General features: G+C 39.2%; 2 protein-coding genes across 2 annotated transcripts; one reads left to right on the top strand and one right to left on the bottom strand.

Moving 5' to 3' along the window:
* The first annotated feature begins 8,955 nt into the window (after positions 1–8,955).
* Positions 8,956–12,969, top strand: LOC113327828 (putative disease resistance protein RGA3). The gene is made up of 3 exons (XM_026574949.1): positions 8,956–9,373; positions 10,065–12,544; positions 12,640–12,969. Exon 2 carries the CDS (start codon positions 10,073–10,075, stop codon positions 12,524–12,526), a length of 2,454 nt encoding a protein of 817 aa, XP_026430734.1. The 5' UTR covers positions 8,956–9,373; positions 10,065–10,072; the 3' UTR covers positions 12,527–12,544; positions 12,640–12,969.
* A 690-nt stretch (positions 12,970–13,659) lies between these two features.
* LOC113328405 (putative disease resistance protein RGA3) lies at positions 13,660–16,842 on the bottom strand. Its single transcript, XM_026575521.1, has 2 exons — positions 16,708–16,842; positions 13,660–16,526 (listed from the first exon to the last, which is right to left on the bottom strand). Exon 2 carries the CDS (start codon positions 16,136–16,138, stop codon positions 14,828–14,830), a length of 1,311 nt encoding a protein of 436 aa, XP_026431306.1. The 5' UTR covers positions 16,139–16,526; positions 16,708–16,842; the 3' UTR covers positions 13,660–14,827.
* Positions 16,843–21,530: the final 4,688 nt, after the last annotated feature.

Genomic DNA, 21,530 nt, shown 5'->3' on the forward strand with positions numbered 1-21,530 from the left:
GACATCTCCATTTTGCTGTGAGATTAAACTGACTTGCACATGTCACATTTGATGGAATATGAGCTTATATTTTGTCCTTAGGTTTTGTAGGCACACCTCTGGTAAACCTTCACGAGACTTCAACTCGTCCACTAGGGACACTTAGTGGTTTAAAAGGCTTAGTGCATACGCTAAATGCATTCGAGAGACCAGCGACAGTGGTATAGTTAGGATTTCCTTAGTTTTGTTTTACTTGAGGACAAGTAAAATTCAGGTTTGGGGGTATTTGATGAGTGCCAAATAATGTATATATTTATCCCTTTTTGTTGGCATTTAACTCATCTTTTATGCATTAATTCTACATTTTATCCCATATTCTGTGTTTTCATTGTTTTCAAGAATAAATATTTTTATTAATTAATTTTGCATTTTTAGGTAATAAATAAAGTCTGGATGACTTGCGGAACAAAAAGAGCAGAAAAGTAGTGAAAAGCCGGGAGAAATCACCCAAGGAAGCCGCGAAGAATGGTGTGCACAACCTCATTTTCTACACACAAAAACGCCTCCGTTCGCAGCCATCAGATAAGTTCTCAGAAGCATCCGACGGTCGCTCCTTCATAGAGCATCAAAATCTGAAGTCTCTGCCAAGCACCACAGCGCTGAAATTCCAAGCCTTCAGATTAGATGGTAGTTGAATCCAACGGTTGCTCCCTTGTTGTTCATCAAAGTTTGATATCTCCGCCTTACACTACAGCACCTAACCTAATCTAGCACCGTTCGTTTCGTTGTATCCCTTCATCCGACGGTCGCTCCTCGCTTGCCTCCGCATCACCGTCCGATCTACCAACCATCTTCGCATCCCACGGCTTAGTCTCGCTGAACATCAAAAATCGATGAACTCGCCTCACATCAAAACAACCCTAGGATATATAACCCAAAAAAATGAAGAAACCCTAATATTTTCACTTCTCCTTCTCTTTCTTCCTCTCTGCCCGTACCACCTTCTCCACCGAACACCATGTCCGCCACCGTACACCACCACCTTCTCCTTCACCTGCAACTGCCGAACCACCACCACCAACTCCACTGTCTGCAACCACCTCTTTCACCTGCAACTGTACCACCTTCTCCACCTACCCTAGACGATATTTTTTCTCTCCAACTTCTACCAACCCCTTTCTCTGACTTACCCTACTTTTAGGGTTCTAAGTTGAGAACGTGTTTGATAGATGTGGTAGAGAAACGGCATGGAGAAGAGCAAGGAAGCAAGGAAGAAGGCATGGGCTCGGATTGTCCAATCAAGTTAGGTAAAAACAAAAACCCTAATTTTGACTGTTTTTGGGGAAGAACCATGAACCCTGATTTGGGGATTTAGGGTATAAATAGGAGGGTTTGTAGAACTAGTGAGGGTGTTCTTGGGCTAGCCGAGATTCCCCCAAAATTGGGTTAGTTTAGGTTTAATTTCAGTTCTTAAATTTCAATTAGGTTTCAATTTAGGGTTTCAATTTTAATTTCCTGTTAGTGTTAAATGTTAATTCCATGTTAATGTCTACTCTTAATTTCTTTTGATTTTCAATTTCACTGTCTTTATCAATTTCACTGTCCTATGTCAGTTTAATTTTAATTGTTTTGATTTTTTTTTGCAAATGTTATGTTAGTATCCTGTTTAGGTTAATTTTATTCATTGTTAATGTTTGTCCCCTGTTAATGATAATTCTGTTAATGTTCCTGTTAAATGTGCATAATCCTGTTAGTATCCTGTTTAGGTTTAATTCCATGTTAGTTCACTGTTAATGTTAGTTTAAATGCTCACTGTTAGGATTAATTCACTGTCATGTAATGTTAGTTTGATGGAATGCTAGGCTAGAAGCCTTTGAAGCACTGAATTGATTGAGTAATGGAAGAAATCAGTGCTCATAGCAAGCTGATTATCTTGCCATTCCATTTTTGTATGCTTAGGTGCATTGTGTTGATTGAGTAGTGGGGAGAAACTAGTGCTCACTAGTGACAATGAGCAAGCTAGTTCTCTTCCCACTCTAGATGAATGCCTTAGCTTTGCTTTGTTACTTCTTCTCCACATCCCTGCCCTTGGCCTTAGGCCTTGGTTCATTTATCTTGTTCACACTGTTTTCTTCATTGTCATCTTTCTTTTGCTGTCTAGTATTTCTTTGCACTGCTGCTGTTGTTGCTGCTGTTTTCTCCAGCTTTGCTGCTGCAGTACTGCTGCTTTCCTTCTTCTTTGCCTTGTGCTGCTGCTGCTGCAACCCTGTTGCTGCTGCTGCTCCCCTTCCCCTGCTGCTGCTGCTGCTGCTGCAACTGAGCTTGGCTCACAGCAATCCCAAAAGCCCAAGCTCAGTTCTAAGCCCACTGTCCATTGTTTGTACAAACTGAAGCCCATTTCATAAAGGCCCAAAGGCCCAGATCCTTGACTGAATCCAAAGCCCAGTTCACATCAAAAGATACTGAGCCCAATTCACAGTTGAACTGTTGAGCCCAAGTTCAGTTCACTGTTAGCCCAAAGCCCAGTGCAACTCTAAAGACCAAAAGCCCATAAGTTCACAGTTAATCCAAACAAACCCACTAAGCCCAAAGCATAATTAGAAGACCAAAAGCAATTTAGAACCCAAAATAGCTAAACACTACAAAACACACCCAATCTCTGTGGATCGACCCGTACTTGCACGAGCTACAACTGACAACCGTGCACTTGCGGTATTACTGTAGGCCCGCGTTTCACTTCGCTTCATTTTTACACCTCCTTTGAGGCCTACCAAGTTTTTGGCCGGGGATCATTTTTGGGACCTTTTAGAAGCCTACCAGGTAAGGGTTTTGGGCCTTGGGTATGCCAAGCCCATATCTTCTTTAAGAACAATTCTTCCTATTCAAGCCCACTTCTAGCCTTTTGGTCTTGTGCATGACATTCTTCGCGGCTTCCTTGTGTAACTCCTCCCGACTTTTCATTACTTTTCTTCTCTTTTCGCTCCGCAATTCATCCAAACTTTATTTACAACCTAAAAATGCAAAATTAATTAATAAAAATATTTATTCTTGAAAACAAAGAAAATACAGAATATGGGATAAAATGTAGAATTAATGCACAAAAGATGAGTTAAATGCCAAGAAAAATATATAGAAATATGCACTTTTTAGCACTCATCATTACGCTACTGTTGAAGATATTACTTGTGCGAATATAGGATATTAATTATCCGAATATAAAACTTTATTTATGCGGATGTAAGATATAACTTATGCGAACATGTGGTAATATGTATGCGAATATGTAAATATGTTTTATGTGAATACAGTCCCTTTTAGAAAACAAGAACTTTTATGACATGGGCATTTATTTAGGTCTCTTGGTGTCTGATAGTGAGGTCTTATTAAGCCTCCCTGAGTAGAGGTCTTAATCAGCCTCTCCTGGTGATAGAGATTATCTTTGCCTCAGGATATCGTTTTGGCCATGCGATAGAGTCGCAGGACGTCTTTACATTTTCGCGTATTGACCCATTGACCCTACCTTATCATATTTCGTATTATTTCCTCTGCAGGATATGTGAATATGCATTAATACGACAAGCCTAATTACTCCCATGAGTAAAATCCTTGTGACATTAACGTCTTTGACACAATTCAACTCCCTAGTGGAGGGTGTTGTCCTTATCTTCCCCTTGGTTGCCCCTTCAAGGAGACGTACCCCTACCGGGTTGGGGTGGGCTCCTCCCATCCAGTGATGCAACAACCAGTTGATTCTTATCCCTTAGCCTATGTGGCTTATGGTTTAGAGACCACACCCTAGGTGGGGTTTCTTGAGGACCGAGTATATCATAGCCAGGACTTGCTAAGAGCGGCGAGATATGCTCTAGACGCCCCCCGACACCCTTAGCTCAACCGTGTACCGCGGCGCCCTGGTCGAGTTTCTACACTCCATAGTAGAGAACTTAGTACCTTAGACTTTCGATTAAGGACTCTCTACCGGATAGGCTTTGATTTCGCCCCCACCTTCCATGACTCAGATCACAGGGATGGTATGGATTTCTCCTGAGCCATGCATTACCAGGTTTTTCCCAAATTATGACGCGCGTTAGGGCTAATTTATTTTGCCTCTTGCACAAGTGTGAACTAGGGTGCACGCCATAATTGGTTACCCAGCCTCCCTAGTTGGAGGTTTTAAATTTTATTGCCCCCTATTGAGGTATTATTTTGAGGTTTTTTCGTTGCCTTTTTCTTCTGTTTGTATTTTTATAGATCATTGTTTTGAAGGGTGAAAATATTTTCTTTCTATTCATAACTTGGCGCATACATTATTAGCTTTTCTCTTCTTCTTTCGGACACATTACTCTATTAAACTTCTTGTGGATAATATTTTTTAAGGTACAATCTATTCCATGGATGATCGAGCTTTCTCCCAACATCCTTTCCATCCTTGTCCATCAACGCGTACGCTCCATTTCCTACAATTCGCTTGATTATATATGGGTCGTAGGACTTCTTCTCCAGTTTTCCATCTCCTCCCTTTTGATAAGATGGTATTTCTCTTAACACCAGCTCACCTGGTTGAAATTCCATTAGTATGACACGCTTGTTGTATTCCCTTGCCAATCTTTTGTAATAGTTCTCCATGTGTTGCAAAACAGCCTCTCTAGTTTGCTCCAAGTCATCCAACTTTGCTAGCATCAGGCTTGTGTTTAGATTTTTCTCCCAAGATTCTTTCTTTGTCGTTGGTATGATGACTTCGGTTGGTAGTACAGCCTTCACTCCATACGTTAAATAGAATGGTGACATTCTTGTTGCTTCCCTTCGTGTTGTAAGATATGCCCATAAGACATTTTGGATCTGCTCGCACCATCCTTTAATGTGCCCTTCCAACTTCTTCTTTAGTATATTCACAAGCGTCTTATTAGTTGCCTCGGCCTGCACATTACTTTGTGGATATAATGGAGTTGATTTTCCAATCTGGATCTTGAATGCATTTAACATCATTTTTATATTCTCACCCTCGAACTTTTTTCCATTATCAGACACCAATTGCACTGGGATGCCAAATTTTCATTCTCGAATATGAATGTAAAGATGTCCTTATCACGTATATGTTGGACTTCCTTTACCTCTCACCACTTTGTGAGATAATCTGTTGTGAAAATTAAATATCTTCTTTGGCCTGATCCTGGTATGAATGGTCCCATGATATCTAAACCCCACCTTGCGAATGACCAAACACTGGTTGATGAGCTTAAGTTCGCGCCTGGCGCATGTATTCTGTTTGCATGCCTTTGACATTCTTCGCACCGTCTAGATACTTCCCTCGCGTCTTCATGCATGTATGGCCAGTAGTACCCTTGTATCTTTGTCTTGTAAGCAAATGATCTTCCTCCGCTATGATATCCTGCATCTCCATAATGTATTGCCTTTAGTATTTCCATTCCTTCTTTTCGCGTCAAGCATAATGTATTGCCACTCCTTTTATGCCGTGTAGATGGTCTTCCCAGTATCATATTATACGGTGATTCCACATCCACCACGCATAGTGTTACCTTCACCTCTATTTCTCCTAGCGGCATATTTATAATTACCTCCCCTTTCGCTTTTTTTGTGGCTTTGTTGAAACCATGTATGTTGTATGTAGTTGGTAGTAAATCCGTATCGTTGTACCCCATCTCCTTGAATGTGTGATAGAACAAGATGTCGGCTGAGCTCCCGATATCTATCAAAGTCTTTTCTATCTTCCATTCCTCTGAGCTTTCCGCACCTCCATTGTTTATCATTCTTCGCGCCAGTACAGTTATTAACAATGGATCTGTTCGTCCCCAGCTTCTGTATGGTATGTCATCTGCTTCAAACATCATCTTTTTCTATTGCCATTTGTGTAAGGGTGACATCTTTTCGATCGTCGGGATCTTCCTTCCTTCGTTATCATGCTTGTGGATCTGTCATGTGATTCCTGCACTGAAATCCGTAATATTTATACCTGACTTTGTTATCATATTGCACCGTAGACGTTTGCCTCCTTTTTCTGCTCCGACATTCTTTACTATTCCTCTGAATCTATTCTCTCCCTGCATCATATATATGCTTGTTCGCTCCTCTTATCACATCAACTGGTTCTTCTTTCTTTTACATGTAAGCAACCTCAACTTGAAATCTATGGATAACTCCTCTAACTATCCCTATGGAAATGTTTTTCAGATCTGTAGACTTTGCTTTTCAAAAGGGGATTTATAGCCTCAAAGATTATTCTATAAAACTTCTTTCTTAATTTAAAAATGTGCTCTTAATGAGTAACCCCAAATATTTTACTTTCACAAAAACAAATAAACTTTAAAACAAGAACAATAAGAAACTTCACTTTAAAAGAAATTTTTTGAAAAAGAAACTCATCTTAAAATTTTCACAAACAGGTGCAATCCTAATCCCGAGTTGTATTCTAGCGCCAAAATGTAGTAGTAGAAAATCCTACTACTACACCCCTTAAACAATCTATCTATCAAACTAAGAAGACATTATGAAGAACACTTAGAAATAGTTTTATTAAGTATAGAAATCAATACAAAGATGATAGATAAACCCTAACTTGGGAAACAAATAACTTTCTCTCCCTCAAAGTTCTATCTCCACTCTCAAAAAGACCTCTCTTCACTACAAGGGTGGCTGGTCCTATATATAGGGATTTTACATAGTGGAGGACAGCTAACAAAGTCCCTATTTCCGGATCTTGCATGCGATGTCTTTGCACCCATGTATCTGGTCTTCTTGCACGTTCTCCTCAACTTCGTACATATTCCACACTTCACGCGTGACTTTGTGACGTCATTGACTCCATCATTTAAGATATGCTATGTGCGAACTCCGTTCGCTCCTTAGTAACTCAGTTATCTCGCATGATTATTCACGCGTGCGGTATTTAACCCCTACAAAAAGAATAAGTATTCGCGCCACTTCTTTCTTTTCCTCGTGCTCGCCATCCATCTTCTGCGTTGCGGTTTTCCTTTTTTCATCCGTCTTTTCGTTATGATGTATAAATAATACCATAAACTCCAAATTCAGTACCTAAAAAATCAAAAAAATCAAAGCACTGCCAATCGATATTAATGAGACATGAAAGTTAAGAACTTGAATCTTAATTTCCCAACAGTTTCCAAACTATTTATAAATTCACAGGACGTAACACATTTCTGGACTTCCAACTAATTGGAGTAGCCTTTGTCTTATTGCCATAATTAGTTTGACTGGATAAAATGGTTGGAGTTAAAAGTTCTCACCATATATAGCCACGGGCATCGACTTCAGAATTAGCACGTCGCCTTTCACCATCCTCAGCATCCAGCAAATATTTTACACATTGGGTCTGTGCGTTCAAATTTTCTTCTGGTATATGCATGCTTCTAGGGTAATCTGCATTACTTCTTCCACACTTTTGGTAGTGGGTAGGCTGACGATAATCAAAATATGGTCTAAAAGAAGGAATTAGATACTTAACAAAGTCATCAGGGGTGTTCTTTCAACTAAGGAATTAAACACTTTGGAACGGCAATCCCCTTCAATAAGGATTATGGGTTGACCATACGTACCTCTAAGTTGCATCTTAGAGTAAAGGTTGACAGGAATGAAAGAACTTGCAAGTATTCATCGGTAAGGTTAATTCTGGTGGACTCTCGTGTAACTTGGTTTCGTCAATTTTTCTTTTCTGGTTCTATTGGGATGATTATATTAACTGACTTGATGCGGCTCCAAGGAACTTCATGAATCACCGATATCAGTTTTTGTTTCACACACATAAAAGTTTTCAGATGATTTCTTTTTCTATCAGTTTGGCGTTCTCACATCTCGCAGACCTAAGCAACTGCAACTGGAAGCAAGAAGAAGGCAATCAGATTTAGCGAGCAGCAGAAACTGTGGAATTAAAAAAAATTAACCTATTAATCAGGAATTTCTTCAGACATTTATGTTCAACCAAAATAATCCATATTGTACCAACCACCCGGTCACCCCTGATGAATGAACGGAATGATTATGAGAACGACGGAAGCCAAAACGTCAAAGAATGCACATTGTACCTCCCACTCTGTTACCATCGATGAATATTTTAAGAACATTAATTGGACGGAATGATTATGAGAACACAGACGCCCTACAGAAATTGAAAGAAGATTGCGTCAAATTTCAAAATTTCGACTCACCAAAAAATCAAATGCTACTGCTTCTCTCGGTGCTTAGCTAATTTATATTGTTTGAACCGTTGCATTTAGATTTTAATGTGTTCTTTCATTAGCATCCCTTGGTGAACAGATGCCTATTGTAAGGGTTTTCTTTATGTTGTAATCTCATTTAATTATAGTTTTGAAAAGACACGTCCCATGCTAACAAAACAAAACTTATCCGAACAGAAGGCATATCTGCTTCTGCCGTTTGGTAAGGATGCATCCGTTTGGGTAGTGTTTTCTCGAAACATATATTCCACGTGGCTTCCTAAATGGAGAGAAAACATGAAACTTATTGAGGAGGCGACACATCAGCACCAAACATTTTCCTTTATATAAAGAAGTATTGATTGATTGATAAAATGGAGTATAGATTTTCACACGTGTATAGTGTCGGTGCCCCATGCGCATCGCGACGTCCGTCGCGTATCTGAGACGGTTACGGCATCAATACTGATGTGTCGGTGCTTCACTGCACCATAGCAATGGTTTTGATTCTTGTTTATCTAAAAGAAAAAAAAGCATTTGTACAGTCAATGGTTGTTACCTGCCGACATCCCAATACATTAATATAGATTTCAGAATTAGTCTTCCATGTGAGGAAAGAAAAAATTCAGATCGCCCTAATCCCATTAAAAACCAAAGAAAAACTGTCGCTCTCTCCCACCAATTAATATAAAGACACGTGGAGACTTTGTTCGAACCTAAACCTAAACTAAACCTAAGAAAATAGGTCTTCCCGTTTGATCTTGAACACTAGCCGAAGCGTGGTTGAGTGGTTCTGAAAGATTAGACAAAGTAAAACATCACTCCCTATTGCCGTCCAACTGCATATCATTCTGTCTGTCTTATACCTTTTTTATTCGATTAAGAAAAAGGAAAAAGAAAAAAAGTCAATATCATTTATTATGATCATCAAAGATTATTTTTATTCGAAATGAATCTCACACTTCTTGGACGCGCTATGGGTGGCATGGTGCATTCCATCTGAAACAAAAAAAAAAGGGAATTATTAATCTATTGAAGGAACTGTAAATCCATTTTCTATCTCATCTTCTTCTTGTCTAGGAACTGTAAACATATTAACACTCTTTTCTGAAGAAAAAAAAAACATCTGAAATGATTCAATAATTCTTCTGAAACACTCTGATTAATGAAGTTGACTCTAGCATGAATATAGCTGCGAACATACAAAGGTACTCCTGTACAACTCATGGTATCACGCCCTTTCATTAAATGATTATTCACATGATTAGTGATTTTTTCTTTTTTTTTTCCTTTTCATCAAACGATTATTCACATGATTAGTGAGTTTTTTTCCTAGCAATAATCACATGATCAGTTCCTGAACTTTTAAACTAAACTGTTCTGTACTTAGTTGACTTTACGTGTTAGTATCATGTTCACATGTTCTACTCATGTTCTTGTGAATTGATAATTTGTTTCTCTGGAATTGCGTACTCTTGATTAGGGGACCATCTAAACCGACTGGTCTAATCAGATCATTGGATCCACGAAACCGAACCAATCATACAGATTCTCCCCATATTGTCAGAAATTCAAACTTTGGGTGACTTTGTTTCAGAAAATTCAATATCTATGGATTTTTTGTCAACTACTTACGATTCTGCACAGAACATACTTATAAGCGTCTTGGTTATGTGTTATAATTTGAAAACGATCCAACCATAAAATTAGATCGAATCGGATGCAATTTCCAAACACCGATATAGTCTGTTCCGATGTAGCTTGACGCCAAATAGGCCGGAATACACGATCGATGTACACCCATAGGGTTGATCAATTTTTTATACCTATTTATTTACGGATAAATTTCTATTTTGATTTATGAATTTATTTTGTGGATGTCAATTTATTTTGGACCAGATCGTTGAATGACCCCTGCACTTATGGCTGTTTTGGTCGCTCCTCTGGTGAAAGCCGCCGTCGGTTCAGGTATAAATGAGGTGAAGAAGGGAATTGGTGTTGAGCAGCAAATACAAGAACTAGGAGATATATTAAGCATTTATGTGGATCCCTGTGTAAATGATGCCCAGCTATCAGTGGTTGGGTACATGAAAGACGAGAGGTATCATTATCTTTTAATAGCTAAAAATATACTGTACGACTTCGAGGACTTTATGGAAGAGTACAACAATTATTTTCGTAAAGATCAAAGGAAGATGGATTGGGGCAAGGTGCACCTTTTGTTTCTACCGTCTTGTGTAATGAGAATTCCTCTCCGACATGACATGGGTTGTAGGATAAATCATTTTCACGACAGAATCAGGAAGTTTAAGGAAAACCAAAAATGTGTTACTGGAATTCCAAAGCAAATAAATCGGCATTGCTTCAGTTCTGAAGTCGATGAGTCAGTAATACGTGGACGTGACAAGGAAAAACTCGAAGTAATGCGAATGCTGGGGTGCTCTGATGATATGCCTGCAACTGACAGAAATCATGAGGTGGCCAGTGCAACAATAGCCTTAACAAGCACTAGTACCACTGTCCCAATCGTCTTTATAACTGGTCCGACAGGCAATGGCAAAACAGCACTTGCTCAGTTCGTAATAAAGGATAAGAAAGTGAAGGAACATTTCAAAGACAACATTTATTGGGTATCCGTAAGTGGACCAATTGATGATAAAAAGAGACTTGCCACTGCAATAATCGAAGCAATGGAGGGTACAGCACCTGTATATTATGAATGGAGTCCTCTGCATAGGCATTTGAGGGATTGCATCAAGACGAAGGAAATCATGCTGCTTGTTCTGGACGATGCGTTTGGTGTTGACTATGTGACATGGGATACAGAGCTGAAACCTTGCCTGGATGCTGCTGCGCCCGCAAGTAGAGTTCTTGTCACTACCCAGCAAACTAATCTCTCTACCAAGATGGGTATTTTCAGCAAAGACACACTTCCTTTAAGCGGATTACTGGTTGAGGATTCCTGGTTATTGCTTTCTGATACCGCTTTGCCAGGACAGTCAAGAAAACAGATACGAGAGTTTGAAACAACTGGAAAGGAACTAGCACGAGGATGCCAAGGCGTGCCCTTTGTGATAAAAAATTTAGGGTACGCCTTGCGCAATAAAGAAACTCCACAAAAGTGGAAGACTGTCCTTCAAAATGGTATTTGGAACCTGAACCTCATTGAAGAGGGGATCACAAATTCCAGAAATGAAGGGTTGTTACCACCACTTCTCTTTGCCACATATGATGCTTTCCCTTATCAGGCCTTGCAACGGTGCTTCAAGTTCTTCGCATGCCTACCAGATGACTACGAGATAAACAGAGACATTCTGGTGAAACTCTGGATGGCTCTAGGCTTTCTTGATGGAACGCAAGGTGGTCAGATGGAGATGGAGGATAAAGGTGACTTGTATTTCGACTTACTAACGACATGTTCATTTTTGCACATGTCTGAACCAGGTGGCAATGTCTACAAGCTCTATCGCCATGTGCATGCTTTTGCTCGGTATCTAGCTGGAAATGAGAGTTGCTATTACACGGAAATTGGAACAAGTTCCTGTGCAAAGATATGCAGTGGTGATGATACACGCCACTCTACAATAATCCTCAGAGAAAATGATACAGAATTTGTTCCTAGTCCCTTGTTCCATGCGGGAAAGCTACGAATGCTGAAACTCATGATCGGCACTGGATGGGGGCCGTTGAAGGTCCCATCATATGTATTTTGTCAGTTCCCATATCTGAGGGCACTGGATTTGAGCGGCATTGGCCTTACTGAGCTACCACCCGAGGTTAGCAAGCTAATATTCCTGAAGATTCTCATCTTGTCTGGTTCAAGGTTTGAAAAACTCCCAGATACAGTTTGCGATCTGAAAAGCTTGCAGACCTTAATTGTGAATGACTGTGAGGAACTTACTAAGCTGCCTCAGAAGATAGTTCAGCTTACTACGTTGAGGCATTTTGAAACGAAAAATACTCCTAAACTTCGGAAGTTTCCCGAGGGGTTTGGGAAGTTAAAAAACCTTAGGACATTGTCTAAATTTGTTGTATCTTCGCAAGGAATAAGCAAAGGTGCCAACATTGGAGAACTAAGAGAACTTAACTTATTGCAAGGGCACCTGGAGATCAAGGGATTGAATAGGGTGAAAAGTGGTTGTGATGCTGTGAAAGCAGCACTGGCGGAGAAAAAATATCTCCAGTCTCTCTGCCTTGACTTCGAGCGTAACCTATCGCGGAAACAAGAAAAAATACAAATCATGGAACAGGTGCTTGAAGCTCTCAAACCAGATCAGGGAATTGAGATGAAGAATGTACAAGTTTGTAACTATCCCCAAAGTGCCCGTATGCCTAGTTGGTGGACGCCAACTACAAACTGAAAATGAGCTACTGGAATGGTAAGAGCAGTACTAGTTTCATCAAGTATTTTCTTCCCTTCAATTTTTACTTTCCCCAACGCTGTAACCATAAAAAATTCCTTCATATTTTGTAGGTCCTCGGGATATCAACATCCATCTTAAAAGGAGCAAGCCGAGGTACATACCTTCGCATTTGCCAAGTTCAAATATTTTGAAGACGAACCGTCTTTAATGAGTGATGGTTATTTTCTCCTAGCGTTAATGTTTGAGATGTATATTTTCTGTATATAAAGTTCAATTTTTTCTGTTTTAAATGAAACATATATTGACTGAGGTGATGATGGGCGGCGCTTTGTAATCATTAATCTGTGTTTCCTTGTTGGAAACACTTATATCAGATGTAAATACTTGATTCAGTTTGTATATAATAGATCTAATCTAATTAAAAACCATGTTCAGGAAAATTACTGCATCCGGTCTTTAATCAAGCACTTAGCATTTCTGTCTGCTACCAGTTTCATCACTAGAATTGAATTATGTTGGTTCAAATTGGATGATTTGAGATTGAGGCGCCAGGATGGGCGCCTCACGCATTAGGCGCTTAGGCGTGCCTAAGGGGAATAATGCGACCAGAAAAAGAAAAAGAAAAAAAAACTAGATGTAATGGCTCACGAATTAGGCGCCTTCTTGGGCGCCTCGTTCACCTTCGACAACATTGAACCTTATCTAACTCCATGTATGAAAGATTCACTTCCATTCATGTCAAATGCCGCATGGAGGACACATAATCAGAGTGGAGAGCTAGAAATTAGCAGACCAACTGGCTTAAATTCTTAAGCTATGCAGAGAACGCCAGAATGTCTAAAACAATCTCTAGAATGCTTCTCACTCCCAAAAACACATGAACTTCTAAAAACCGCAACTATCCCAAATATCCAGACCTGCCATGAGGCAGCAGGTCAAGGTTGAGGCAGTTTACCTAGCTATTCCAGTGAGACGTGAATCCGTTTATGTGTCTGACAGTCTGAGGGAAAAGATCCTGCAGCTGATGTCAGATCCAGCAAAAATGAAGTAAGCCAATGAAACGATGAGGAAAAAATGAATTGCAAAAGAACTGTAAGTAGCTCAGGAAAACAAATAGGAGAAGACTCTGTATCCATTAGATCACTCATTATTGACTCAATCATTTGTGCACATAGAACATGAATAATTCTAGGTGACACTTGACAGTAGTTGTGGTTTTATGACTTTTATGTGTACATCATCAAATGAACTGATATTTACATGTATTCTGTAACTACCTGTACTTACTGCCTAAATGCAGAAGTAAACCCGTAAATTCCGATGGAGAACCTGGAGTATCAATATCAATAAGCATATGCGAAACTCAGTACTTCACAAGAACACTTATATCCAACTTGATCTTAAGAAACGAAAAAAACTAAAAGATATTCGAACCAAAAAATTGTTCCGCTTCTTCAGATAAATTATTTTGATTCAAATGGACGTTGACAACCCACTGCTGTTCAATCTGCGGTACCATCTCGGTTCTCTGAGGCCGTTTAGATGGGATACTCGATTACCGATCATAACCAGACTGCAAACCAAACAGAAATCCAATATTGATTCACATTAGGAGCCCAAAAATTAAAGAAGTCTACAATAAAAGAGGAGGGAGTCTGATTTCTGCCATATGAAGGTAGTACTCATGCCTTCCATATTTTTTTCAGTTTGATGTGAATCTCCTGGAGACATCCATGTAGGGTATTTGGAACTGAGATAGTTGCAGATTTGTACATTGTTCCGCAGTTATGGAAAGGGTTTGAGAGCTTCAAGTACATCTTCCATGATCTTTATTGTTTCTGGGTTCCGCGATAGGTTACGCTCAAAGTCAAGACACAGAGACCGGAGATGTTTCTTATCCACCAATGCAGCTTCCATCGCATCAGAACCACTTCTCACTCTATTCAATGCCTTGATCTCAAGGTGCCCTTGCAATAAGTTTAATCCTTTTAGTTCTCCAATCTTGGCACCTTTTCTTGATGAGCTTGGAGCATCTATGACAAACTTAGTCAATGTTCTAAGATCAGTTAACCTCCCAAAACCTTCAGGGAAGTATTGAAGTTTTGGAGTCTTTTTCAGTTCAAGATGCCTCAGTTTAGTAATGTTTCCTATGTTCTGAGGAAGTCTAGTAAGTTCCTCGCAGTCGTTGAGAATTAAGGATTCCAGATACTCCAGATTACAAACTGTATCGGGTAGTTTTAGGAATTTCGAACCGGACAAGTTAACATACCTTAGGTGCGTCAGCTTCTCTATCTCAGGTTATAAATCAGGAAGCCCAATGTAGCTCATATCTAACGCCCTTAGATGTCTGAACTGATGGAATGCACCTGGCGGGATCCTAAGTGGGTTCCATCTGCTTGACTTGATGAACTTTAGCGCTTGTAGCTTCTTTGCTTGGTCTAAGATAGGAGAAACGGAATCCACAACGTCATCTCCCAATATTAGAGTTGAGTGGCGCGTCTTACTACTGCATTTACTAGTACATTTGAGCATCGTTGAACAGAAACTTGTTCCATTTTCCATGTAACAACTCTCATTTCCGGCCTGAGATTGAGCAAGAGCATGCAGGGGACGGTAAAACTTGTAACGAATTATCTTTTGATCATCAACACCACCTCGTTCATAACCTTGCAAGAAAGAGAACATCACTAAAATGTTGAAATACTCTTCACCTTTCATCTCCATCTCCATCTGGTCACCTAGCTTTCGATCAAGAAAGCCTTGCGCCATCCACAGTTTGATAAGAACATGTTTGTCTATCTCATAATCATTTGGTAGGCAAGCACAGAATTTGAAGCATCCTCTTAAGTTGACAGTGGAAGCGTCACTACTGATGAGCACAGGTGGTGGTATAAATTTTTCTTCTACAGAATTCCACGCCCAGTTACCACTTTCAAGGGCATTCTTCCAGTCTTGTATAGTTTTTTTGTCGTGCAAGAAGTACCCTAAAGTTTTTATAACAAAAGGTACGCCTTGGCATCCTCTTGCAAGCTCCCTGCCAATAGTTTCCAAGTCTCTACTTTCCTCTTTTGTTCTTCCTGGGAGGGCTATATCAGAAAGCAATAACCAAGAATCCTCATCTGATAATTGGCCTAAATGAAGAGTACCTTCACTGGAAGAACCCATCTTATCTGCCAGATCTGTTTCTTGGGTAGTAACCAGAATTCTACTTCCTGGTGCGCCAGCACCAAGGCAAAGCTTCAGTTCTTCATCCCATGTCACCTTGGCAACACCACACACATCATCAAGAATAAGCAGAAACTTTTTTCCCTTGATGCAGTTTTCTAAATGCATACGCAGAGGCTCCCACTCATAATATGGAGGGACTGGTTTCCGAATTGCTTGGATAATTGCACTGGAGAGCCTCTTCTTGTCATCAATCTGACCCCTTACAGAGACCCAGTAAATATGATTGCCAAAATGTTTCCATACATTCTGGTCTTGTAATAATGTCTGGACAAGAGTGCTTTTGCCGATGCCAGTCGCCCCTGCTAGAATGACAGGGACGGTACTACCACTCGCAACTCTATTAGGAATAACCATATCTTCTTGACAACCCAACATAAGCATTAAGTTAGATTTATCCTTACCACGACCTCGTATTTTTCATCCATCTACCCCAGAGCTCAATTGTTGCTGTTGCTGTTGCTGTTGTTGTGCTGCAGGAACATGGTTTAGTTCTTCCTTTGATGTGCTCTCTAGCCTCCGAGCCATTTCCTCTGACTTGCCCACCTTAAACCCCAATCTGGCCAGGAAGTTAGGTGAAACCAGACAAGGGAAACACCGAGCTGGTGACCCCTTGATCCAATTCACCTTCTCCTGCCTCTCACTTCAATTCGTTTATCCCCATAGTTAAGAACTACAGTTGACTTTTGTTCCGGAAGCGACTAAGCGGTCGCCGGTTGACTCATCAGAAACAATTATAGATCTTCCGATTTCAGTAAACAGAAGTAAGGATCTGCAAATCATGGGGATAATTTTTTCAGCTTCAGCAACCATTAAATTGAAGAAATTTAAGGATATGTTCATTTAAGAAAATAGCACCTCATGAACAGAAACCAAAAAAAAAAAAAAACGGAAAAACTAGAAAATTGAAATGAACAGAACTTACTGATAATCAACTAACCATATGTACTTACCGATTAATTATGTGGAAGCTGTACTGTTTGATTGATGCAAAAATAGATGGAGTTTTTGTTTGTTTGTTGCTGATCTTTTGGTTAATAGTATATTACTTTCCACTGCAATGTTTAATTTTACTTACAATTTCTAAACAGAGAAAATAATTTTACCCATAAAAAAAAATTATACGCGTAGATGCCAAAACGCGTAAGGAAAAAAACAAAATTGGACCAGCTAGCATGCCGTGGGTTGTTCATGCATCCAAAAATTTATAATCCTATTTTGGTCATGTCAAGGGCGGAGCCAAAAATTGTGGGATAGGGTGCAAAAAAAAATCTAGGGGTGTAAATAAGTAAAAATAGCCTTATACACATTAAAATTGGGCCCAAAATAGATTTTGGAGCCAGCTAGGCAAGGGGTGCAACTGCGCACCCTTGCCATGGGTTGGCTTCGCGTATCAGATTGTTTCGTCGAATTCAGCATCCATTTCTTTGCTGATCGAGAAAAAGAGAATATTTTAAGAAGGAAAAAAATACAAAAGTATAAAAAAGCAATAAGCTGCAAGGGAGACCAAAAGAAAACTTAAAACAAAAAGCACTTCCATGGCAAAGGTTTTGTGGAAGGCAAATGTCATAAAGACGAGATTAGCTTTAACTTAGATTGGAACTTGAAAAAGGATGTCATAGAGACGAGATTTTTTTTTTTCCTTAGAAGAAACAATTATTTCATTGTCGCGAGATTTCTTATATTATGGCGGCAGGAATATAAGGCAAAAAAGGATTTGTTGTACCTTTGATTGTTATTGGATTCCAATGAGAGATAAACTTCATGATTGTGCTTAAGAGAAGAGCAGCATGAAAAGCAGGTAAAATATGTCTCCAAACTAGAACCGAGTAAGGGCAATAGCATGATATGATCAATAGACTTCGTAGTTCATTATGAGAGATGTTTGTCACTTCGCATTCTTTCGATCTTTGTAATTCCAATTTTCTCGTTCACTCAAGTAAAGGGGATGTTCATTTGAGTATTTCACAACAGAACATCATGCCACAACCAAAGTGTCTTAATGGTTATGTCAAAACCTGAATCAGTCAATCCCCAACATTACTAGGTCAAGGTCCGGATCTGCAGTTCGCGTACCTAGTTGGCGAACACAGTGGTGAAGTTCTAAAATCGGTTATGTATAATTTTCATACTCATGAACTAAAACATTTATAATTTAAGGAATGAAATCTTTGCAAACCGTGGCTTAATGTTCATAAATTGATTCTTGTATAAGTACTTTGTATGGTTACGAATCAAACCGATTTCGATTTAGATTATTCATATATATTTTTATGAGATAGTGAACAATTGAACCACTCTATTTGAAACACAATTAGATTCATTTGATTATCTTTCATGATTGATTGATCTTCATATTTGATCTAGAAGAGTTAGATGAATACGGCTAAGACAAAAGTGTTCATATGGCTAACTTCGGTTAACTATTATTGAGCCAACTCAATATACACGTTTAGGTACGCTAACCCATATCTAAATGAACGTATATTTCATTTGTGTGTAACTTGATTGCTTTATTTTTTTAGCACACTTAGCAGGAATCTTAAATCAGGTTTTCATCTAAAGGTGAATATTGAATTCTTTGTTACTAAGCTATCTTAGATTTGATTGAAAGCAACCCTGATTTGAAAGACTGTATAAGGGAGAACTTTAGCAATGGGAAAACCTAATACCCACACTTCCTTGTGTTCCTAGTGTTCGACGCTAGATGAATTACAGGACACGGGTTTTGTGAAAGTCCAAATTTGAATGGAACTCTAAAACCGCGTGTATAAACTAGGTCGGTGGTTTTGTGCTGAGATAAACACAACACAGTCGGTCATTGAGTCCTAGTTTGTAGGATACTCAATTGAGTCGGTTAATTAGATCCTAGCTTTTAGGAAACTCAATGTATACGAGACCTATCTAACTAGTATAAATACCCTATTAGAGAAAGTTAAAAAACACATCAAAAATTCTTCTTTCTCTCTTAGGGTTTATATGTTTTCTCCCATACCATAATATATAAATCACTTATTTTCCCGAAGATTCAACCTCGTTAAATTCTCGTCACTTTTCTTTTCTAGTTTGTGTTCTTTGCAATATTTTGAGTACTATTGTGTAGTTGTGTAAATCGCTTCCACAGGGTTTTAGCGCAACAATTGGTATCACAGCTCGGGTTAGGTTCTTGGAATTTTGGGTATTCGTAATATTGCAGCAGGGGTATTTTTTCGGAAGTTATTAGAGGTAATTCTGATCTCATCAAAGTTTAGTTTTTTATCTATATTTGGTTGTTTGTGAACAATGGTTGATCCGGAAAAACAAGTTGAATCGAATAAACCAGTTGATCCGTTAGGAGAACATTCGGAGTCCACAAGTAAAGATAAAGAAACAAAAGAAGAAATACTCCATTGATAGCTCAAGGAATTAAACCTAAAACTATGTTTTAACCTAAACCTGCAAGTATACAGGATCTAAAGTAGTGAGTGAGCAAATAAGGGGAAGTCCACAGGGACAAGGAGGGAGCTGGTGTTGTTTTCTAAATCTTTCTAGTGACTAAAAGCACTAGGGCATTTGAATTCACCCAATAATCCTAAGCTAAGGCAATACCTATTCAAATTATGTTCTTGTTCCTTTCCAGATAAAACTACAATGAATGATCTATCAGTTAGTCTCCCTAACTCATCCCTAGTATAAGCTGTCTTCTTACAGCACAACCTATCACAGGCTCATTTGGTTTAATTAGCTAACTGTCATTCCTTTATCAATTAAGCACATTTCTTCTTCCAGAGAGGTCTCAAATGGATGACTTATCAACCAACTTCACTAACTCACCCCTAATATCAACTGTCTTCTTACAGTACAATTGATCACAGGCTAATTTGATCCATTAGCTAACTATCATTCCTAAAGCAATGAAGCACAATCAAGAACAACAACATGAACATGAATTATCTTAACATATGATTATGGGTTTCATCAAAACCCTAGTTATTAAATTATAACATGATGAACAATACTGAAAATAAACTACTACAACTTGGTGCACCGGCTACTCCGGGCATGCCCAAAATCAACACCCATGTCTTCAATATATACATGCAAGCTTTTTCCCCAAAAAAATCCCCAAACAGTAAAATTAGGGTTCACCAAATCTTACCTAATTCGATGAAATAACTGCTCCATCACGTCGACCCATCCTTCTATTTCTCTTCCCGCTCCATGTCCTGCTCCAATTACTTCTAGCTCATCAACCTATTTCACCAACTTCACACCTAGGGTTCAGTGGCGTGAAAATAGATGAAATTAGTTGTTGAGGAAGATGTAGGACGTGGTAGTGATGATGGTTTGTGTTTGTTAGAAGCCATGATGGCTTTTGGTGGGAGTTATGGTGGTTGAGGCGACGGAGAGGGTGGAGTTGGCAGGAGCAGAGCTCGACTGCTCGAAGGAGGAAGATGAGAATTTGGGTAAGGTGCGTTTGGCTGAAGGGTATAGGTGTTCGATACTTGGGTGTTAGGCGGGTTCAGCGAGGTTTGATGATCTGCGACAAGGAGCGATGGATGGGAAGATGGTAGGTGGATCCAACGGCGATACGGAGGTAAGCGTGGAGCGACCGTCGGATGAAGGGATGTAGCAAAACGGACGACCCAAGATGGAGATGGGCGTTGCGATGTAAAGCGGGAGCTTCGGAGTTTGATGTGCGATGATGGAGCGACCGTAGGATGCTGAAATGCTTCGATCTGACGGCTGAAATCCGAGACGGGCTTGGATAGTGGAAATGTGTTTGAGTAAGGGTTTTTGGCCTTGGGTATGCCAAGCCCATATCTTTTTTAAGGACAATTCTTCTTCTTCAAGACCATTCCTAGCCTCTTGGTTTTGTGCACAACGTTCTTCGCGGCTTCCTTGCGTAACTCCTCCCGGCTTTTCACTACTTTTCTGCTCTATTCCGCTCCGCAATTCATCCAAACTTTATTTATTACCTAAAAATATAAAATTAAGTAAGAAAAATATTTATTCTTGAAAACAATGAAAATACAGAATATGGGATAAAATGTAGAATTAACGCACAAAAGATGAGTTAAATGCCAAGAAAAATATATAGAAATATGCACTTTTTAGCACTCATCAAATACCCCCAAACCTGAATTTTACTTGTCCTCAAGTAAAACAAAACTAAGGAAATCCTACCTATACCACTGTCGCTGGTCTCTCGAATGCATTTAGCGTATGCACTAAGCCTTTTAAACCACTAAGTGTCCCTAGTGGACGAGTGAAGTCTCGTGAAGGTTTGCTTAGAACGTACCTACAAAGTTCTAGGTAAAAATATAAGCTCAGATTCCATCAAATGTGACATGTGCAAGACAGTTTAAGCTCACAGCAAAATGGAGATGTCAATCTAGCTATCAAAGGCACAATCCTAGCACTGATAACAAAAAAAAGACATGTGATAAGAGTGTAAAGTGTATCTACACATGTGTAAAGAAAGATCTGAAGTTATGACTACTAATCACCAAGAGATAGTTTCTCAGGCTAAGAACCAAGGTCGAAATCTAGCTAGCTGTCCGGACTTTACGAGAATTGTGAATGAGTTGGAGGTATTTCACAATTACTCGCGTTGTACATCAATGGCATGCACCCTTCCTTAATAAAACAAAAAAATGACTCTTTACATGACTCTTATTTACATTGACTACTCTCTTTTATTTTTGGATAAGAGAGAACTATTTTCTTTACATGACACAAATGGAATTTGAATACTTGATTTTTTTTATTTTTTTTTTTTGTATTTTTGTATTTT

This window comes from Papaver somniferum, unplaced genomic scaffold (assembly GCF_003573695.1).
Source record: "Papaver somniferum cultivar HN1 unplaced genomic scaffold, ASM357369v1 unplaced-scaffold_107, whole genome shotgun sequence".
In the NCBI taxonomy this organism is placed as follows: Eukaryota; Viridiplantae; Streptophyta; class Magnoliopsida; order Ranunculales; family Papaveraceae; genus Papaver; species Papaver somniferum.

Excerpts from the sequence above, each read along its gene's own strand:
- LOC113327828 (XM_026574949.1), top strand. The coding sequence starts at position 10,073 with ATGACCCCTGCACTTATGGCTGTTTTGGTCGCTCCTCTGGTGAAAGCC.
- LOC113328405 (XM_026575521.1), bottom strand. The coding sequence starts at position 16,138 with ATGCTTATGTTGGGTTGTCAAGAAGATATGGTTATTCCTAATAGAGTT.